A 7,533-nucleotide genomic window follows, 5' to 3' on the forward strand; every position below is an offset into this window, starting at 1 on the left:
AGATGCTCCTGTGGAAAAAAGACTATTCAGTCTCAAGTTGGTTTCACAGTTTCCCTTGCTTGAAATTCCCCTTTAATCCTACACTACTTTCGAGTTCCTTTAGATGGTTACGTTGGCGAAATGTGAAATCGTAGGTACAGTACAGGGCTGGCATTTAAAGTCTCCACTTTATCATCAGACAGGTTGTTGTTTAGTGGATTCTTAGGCAGTGAACATGACTTACGTCAGATTTGTCCCACGTTGAGAAGCGATATGTTTTCTTAACATAATAATGGCGTCTCTTCCGGTGTTTCTTGCACTCAATAGAAATAGCCGAGTTCACTGTCAATACCTGACATCTTATTCTTCAATACTGTCGACCTTTTCTGTCATGTCGTCATGCATGATACAGTTTGTCTGTCGGGGTGCGTCCCAGTTACACTGGGTGGCGACTAGTTGAGTTTCAATCTGTCCACACGTGGCTGAGAGTGTCTCGACGTCCGACGTGACTGAACTAATTTGACTACTAAAATCCGTTTTACAGTACGAAGCCAAGGATAGTGTTTTGAACCTCTTCAAGAGTAGGCGGGCCAGGGTTAGCTTCTATATCGCCAGAGCAAACTAGCAAATCTGATACAACACCGGCTGACATAGGATGTCCCCCGAGCCAACATAAACCTGGTGCACGGAAAAAGTGACCCGTCGTTGATACAAATGGCCTGTCTGTACTGACGACATGACGAACCACAACTTGAAACATGCTTTCTGCTTGTGTCACATTAGTGAAATCTAGTTCATTTACCTGAAACGTCAGTTGACATGAGCACAAAGAACATCTTTTTGGCATATTCGATCCTGACGTGTACAGTGTCGGCATCAGGCGAGCTGCAGGTATGAGACACGGTGTAGGTCTTAGACGTGATGCAGGTATTGGATATGACGCAGGTATTATTATTATGTACAGATTAAAATAAGCAATGAAGCAAAGAGGGTTTGGGTGATCCCGGCACATTCAGGCTGGCTAGGTATATCATCAGCTCCGGGTCCTTTCCCCCTCTACACGCAGCCCAGACAGCGAATAGGACTAGTCCCAGGAAGAGCTGCCTGGACAAACCCAACCCGAACTTTTCGAAGAATGTGAAGACTCCTCAACACTACAGCCTTCTGTATTACCCAGATTGTATTCCTGTCAGCAAACCCGGGTACTCTCCCAATGTCAGTCAACAGATTGGGTGGTATTCAACCTAAGGCATCGAGAACAACTTAGTACATGGGATGCAAGCTTGACATTTCGAAAGAGAGGTCCGCATATTTGCCATGTTTTTTTCCTGAATCGTGTCAATCAGTGTCAAAAGGGACAGAAAATTCAATTATATTAATTATTTCATTGTATTTATGAAAGAAGACAAGATCAGGCGTGTTGACCTCGATCAGTCGAACAAGCTGAACACAGGCCTGTTCCAAAGAATTGTGTATTTATTTAATATCAATACAACTACAACCACAATGGTTACATATACATATACACATACATACAAATTCTAGCGCAAACACGTGGCATGACGCTATAATGCAAATTAGGTGTCCCACTTCAGCGAATCACGGTGTATTTATAAAGTTCTATGAGAGCACACCGCCACAAGTATTCCTGCCACATAGAACGCACCGCCACAAACATTCATGCCACATAGAACGCACCGCCACAAACATTCCTGCCCACAAGACTGCACCACCACTAACATTCCTGCCAAAAAGAACGCACCGCCACAAACATTCCTGCCAAAAAGAACGCACCGCCACAAACATTCCTGCCAAATAGAACACACCGCCACAAACATTCCTGCCCACAAGACTGCACCACCACTAACATTCCTGCCAAATAGAACACATCTACACAAACACTCCAGTCCAATGGAACACACCGCCACAAACATTCCTGCCACATAGAACGCACCGCCACAAACATTCCTGCCAAATAGAACACACCGCCACAAACATTCCTGCCCACAAGACCGCACCACCACTAACATTCCTGCCAAATAGAACACATCTACACAAACATTCCAGTCCAATGGAACACACCGCCACAAACATTCCTGCCCAGTAGAACTAACATTCTCACCAAGGACAACGCAGAGCAAGAAATACCTATTTCAAGTGAAGAACGCAAATATTCGGAAGTTATTTGTCAACTATATTTGATATGTCATTCCCCTTGGTTTCATACAGATTGGCTGCAGATGAAATCACAGAAACATTTCTGTTGCCAAAAAGTGGGATTGAAACTTGCAAAGATACATAAGTGTATCAGTGAATATTAAGTGTGTTAATGTTTACTTTATATATATGAAATGATATGATTAGTCAGACTAGAATAATAATTTGTGCAAATTCTCTCCATGACATATTTTACATTCCATTTCTTCAACTTAGCCTAGTTTTCCCTCTTATCATTGAGAATAATGCTACCATGTCCATCTGCTAAACTTGTTTTGTCGCCCTTATCTTTAGTGGAACATACCCTAACGACATAAAAAGACCTATTTTTGTCAATTCAGCTCACGTAGTTGAACAGACGTTGTCAAGATGAACTCTCTTATTGTCATTGCTTCTCTGGTGGTGCTGTGTGTCGTGCAGGTAGGACGATGACCCTATGAGCTGATCATGATCACATATGCCTCAGTTTTTAACAATTATTGTCATGTCTTTAGATGGCATTCAGACGTGATACACATAAGAGGGAGAATTTATGGATGGTGAACTTCTTTATTATGAGGAAAAACAACGTTTATGCTTACTCCTTCATCGGGTGATGAAAGTTGTGTTCCGATTAATAGAGAAGTTGACATCCATAAATTCTCTCCCTTAATTATCATGTGTATGGACGTTTGTGTGTAAATAATGCAGATCTAAATAACTTAAATACATAAGTAATCGCATGAAGTGAATGACAAAAAGTCACAACTTGTATGCTAACTTTTTTATTAAGATCAATACAATCTCTGCCAATATTAAGCACAGCTTATAGATCCTTTTTATCGTTATGCGATACCCGCTTCGTGATGTTTCCCCTTACAAAATGGACGTATTCGAAAACCTCACGGTCACGATAACGAATCCCTGTGAGTCAACCATTAAGACGGATAAGATCTGTCCTGCCAACACAATGATGCTGCGTTAGAACCCCCAGTGTTCATATAAATCTTAGTGTAGATATAGACACTAGCGGTTGCAACTGCAACCATTACTATTCATATAACTCTTAGTGTACATATAGACACTACGGTTGCAACTGCATCCCCTTGTGTTCATATAACCCTTAGTGTATATATAGACACTAACGGTTGCAACTGCAACGCCTAGTGTTCATCGTGCATATAAACCTCAGTGTACATATAGACACTAACGGTTGCAACTGCATCCACTAGTGTTCATATAACCCTTAGTGTACATGTACATATGAACACTAACGGTTGCAACTGCATCCCCTTGTGTTCATATAACCCTTAGTTTATATATAGACGCTAACGGTTGCAACTGCAACGCCTAGTGTTCATCGTGCATATAAACCTCAGTGTACATATAGACACTAACGGTGGCAACTGCGTCCCCTAGTGTTCATATAACCCTTAGTGTACATATGAACACTAACGGTTGCAACTGCATTCCAAAGTGTTCATATAAACCTTAGTGTACATATAGACACTAACGGTTGCAACTGCATCCCCTAGTGTTTATATAACCCTTAGTGAGTGAGTGAGTGAGTATGGTTTTACGCCGCTTTTAGCAATATTCCAGCAATATCACGGCGGGGGACACCAGAAATCGGCTTCACACTTTGTACCCATGTCGGAAATCGAACCTGGGTCTTCGGCGTGACGAGCGAACGCTTTAACCACCAGGCTACCCGACCGCCCCTATAACCCTTAGTGTACATATGGACACCAACGGTTGCAACTGCATCCCCTAAAGTTCAATTCTTGAAAGTTACACAAAGGGTGTCTTTGTGTAACTATTCACACTAACTGTTGCAGGAACTGGGTGAGGTTTTGGGATGAGTGTTTGTGGGTTCGTAAGTGAGTGGGAGTGTGGCTGTTGATGGGAAAGCGGGTGGAAGGCGGAAGGTGGTTTGGGGCTATGGTTTATGAGGGAGGCGGTTAGGGGAGTGGGGTTGTTAGCGTTAAAGGTGTGTGGGGTTTCGTGTGCACGTAGGTTATGTGAAAGAATTTGTGCTTATATATTTCCTTGAGAACGGGCTGCTTTAATTTTTTCAATGTATCTGTCCTCTCATGATTCCTTATGGCCGCCGCTTTTTTTTTGTCAATAGTTTCGTGATGCAACGGATCCTAGCATTAAAACTTTGTGTACCATATGTGTAAACCATCAAGTCGGATTGATTCATTTTGGGCTAAAGATCTAAGTCACTAAAAAGCTTTCAGTATGGCATTTAAGGAAACTTTTAGTGACTCTTATATGTGAGTCCTAATTGCTTGAAATTTGTTTAGTTCCTATATCTCAGAGAAAAATGTCATTGACATGAAAAGTAGGTCACCTTGAACAACATTACATGCTCCAGCTGTGTAAGTGTGTCAAAGTTGATAATTGCTACAACTTAAATTAATCATTATTCCTTAAACGTTCATACACTACACAAACACTACCTACTACATGAGGATTGCACTTAAATTGTTACAACGTTGATCAGAGGTCAAAGTCACGGGTTATATAATACTTATACTTAAATTCCTTTTAAACCTTATATTCATAGAGACACTGTTTGGATAATTGGCATATTTGGCCTGTAAGTAAAGGTTTAAGGTTAATTAGGTTTATGTATATTAGCACTCAAGGTCAAGGTCACTAGATGGCTTTCTCTTTGGCATATGACATTTGCTGTAATATTTGTAATTATTGTGCTAGAATGATGAAACTTGGTAAGTACATGTATCTTAGTAAACTCATTGATATGAAAAGAAAGTAATCTTGCATTAAGTTTCATGATATGTGTCTATGCTAATATATATGTTTTTTGTTTGTTTGGCTGTTGTTTAACGCCGCATTTAACCATATTCCGGCTATATGAAGGCGGTCAGACAATAATCAAGTCTGGATCAGACAATCCAGTGATTGGGCATCGATCCATGCAATTGAGATACGATGGCATGCACCACCAAAGTCACCTGATGCCTTTAGTCGCCTCTTACGGCATGTATGGGTGACTGAAGACCTATTCTCTACCCCGAATCACCACGGTTCTAATACAATGTAGTACCAGTTAGATCAAAGTTCGAACATCAGCCTATCAAGTTTCAAGTAAGTGTTCATAACACCAATGTATCATAACATCTCTTTGCGTTGTACCATGTGGGTAATAAACATATACGTGTGAAAATAGTGTTATGTGACTTTTTGTTTGCAGGCGCAAGATGCGGCAACGACTGCGAAGGTCCATCACCACAGTCACCACTCGCATGCCGCCCACGCCCACACCACACACGAGCCCAAGGAGACAGAGCACTACTCGTTTACCTATGATGGGAAGACTGTAAGTACAAGTTGTGAGTGAGTGAGTTGGGTTTACCACCGTTTAAACAGTATTTTAGTTGTCTTGGGGCATATCAGCTTAATGTGGGAGATGAATACCAAGATAAGGCCGAATCTGATAGAAAAGGGCGACGTCATGTTTGTTTGCAAACACTGATAGTTGTACCTACCTATTTTTTTAGATTTAAATCTTCATCCGTATATGGCCCCAACGGATACCGATTTTATCCGCTGGATTTATCTTGCCATGACACCTACCCATTATATAACAAATATCATTTGCACCCCTCACACTTAATGGTGAAAAAGAAATACCATGCTACACCGAGTTTGTTAACATGTCGTTATTATTATTTGTCACACGACGTCGTTCATAATTTGACCATAGAGTTGAACAAGGGTACTTTGTTTTGTTTTGGCAGCATGACATGGTTGTGAAGACAGGACACCAGTGCTATATTATGCCATTGACAGACAAACAGAGAGGCATGGTCCACGACCCTGCACAGATCAAGAAAGTCGAGGTAATCCCGAAAGTCGTAATCCTCACAAAATAGACGTGATTCGCAAACGTTTGGTAAGAGGTACGAATAATGGACAATAATCCGTTAATATCCGTTTTAATAGTATACGATTTCTTGATCATTGTTTAGAGGGGTAGTGATTAACAGCCAAATGTTCTTTGAACAGTACAATACCTCATGGTATGTGCACATGTGGGTTATCGAACCTTGATTGTTAAACACTCACTCATCTTCTCATGATGAAACATGCATATCTGGACATATTCGCGTTTTGATGGACAGCGTGCATGGATCATTCGCCTTGTTCTATTAAACCTGTTTGGTGAACGATTATGTCGGTTGGTTGTGTTTTATGCTGATTATCCTATTAAAGTGGAGTGTTGTGTTATATAGAGAATCTCACCCGAGTGTCTTTTGATATCAAATATATCAACACGAGTTGATGAAAGTGGGAAAACTCCGAGGCTTGCCGAGGATTTTTTTCCACTTTTATCAACGAGTGTTGATATATTTGATATCAAAAGACACGAGGGTGAGATTTTATTTATCATCCAACATCATTCTTCCAACTTTTTCAGTTTGTAGAAAGTTATAAGCAGTGTCTGAAGTGTTTAAAGTACTGCTAACAGCTTCAGTAGCACAGCCATTAGTGATGTCATTTGATTGTGACGTCATTGGTCTGCAAAACATTGTGATGCAATGTCATTGCAGCGATATCTACAGTATAGATATCGCTTGATCTCACCCAAACGACATCTTTTTGGGAGCCAGTTTTGGATGATAAATGTAGGCTGCTTGTTGGGACATTAAGGCTGCTTGACGGGACATTAAGGCTGCTCGTTGTGCTATATACTGCTTATGACATTAAGGCTTGCTGTTGTGGTTATATTGGCCGTCCTTTATGTTATAGGCTGCGGCTCTCAAGCTGATCATCGACAACACTGTCCAGAGCGCTGTTGACCAGTCTGTTCTTGACCACCATCTTGCACATTTTTGCAAAGGCTCCACCACGATCACCATGCTCGCCAACAATTAAACAACGTTCCACTCATCATATCTCGTCCCTCGGTACCTTTCTGAGGATGCTCATCTGAGGATGTGTGTGAAGGGGTGAAATAAACTGACTTTCTGGCACCATGTGTTTAAAATGTTGCGTCCTTTGTGATACACATAAGCGTTAACCTCATACCTGTTCTGGGCTCAGTAACATTAGAGATGTGATATTACATAAATTAACTAATTAAAATCAGATCTCTCTCGGGATTAAAACTAGATGTATCGATTCAAACTAAAATATCTGAATTTTAGAGAGAAGGGTGTTAGTTTGGTTTTAACGCCATTTAGAATAGTCACACCATGGTGTGGCAGCTTGATGTTGGCAAAAAGCCACAGGTATAAGACATGATGCAGGTGTCAGATGTGATGCAGGTATTAGACGTGATGCAGGTGTCAGATGTGATGCAGGTGTAAGACGTGAAGCAGGTAT

General features: G+C 41.0%; 1 protein-coding gene across 1 annotated transcript; it reads left to right on the top strand.

The window, feature by feature from the left end:
- The first annotated feature begins 2,495 nt into the window (after positions 1-2,495).
- Positions 2,496-7,181, top strand: LOC124136760. Its single transcript, XM_046502780.1, has 4 exons — positions 2,496-2,616; positions 5,399-5,524; positions 5,946-6,047; positions 6,958-7,181. Exons 1-4 carry the CDS (start codon positions 2,566-2,568, stop codon positions 7,081-7,083), a joined length of 405 nt encoding a protein of 134 aa, XP_046358736.1. The 5' UTR covers positions 2,496-2,565; the 3' UTR covers positions 7,084-7,181.
- Positions 7,182-7,533: the final 352 nt, after the last annotated feature.

This window comes from Haliotis rufescens, unplaced genomic scaffold (genome assembly GCF_023055435.1).
Source record: "Haliotis rufescens isolate VD_foot unplaced genomic scaffold, xgHalRufe1.0.p SCAF_31, whole genome shotgun sequence".
NCBI lineage: Eukaryota > Metazoa > Mollusca > Gastropoda > Lepetellida > Haliotidae > Haliotis > Haliotis rufescens.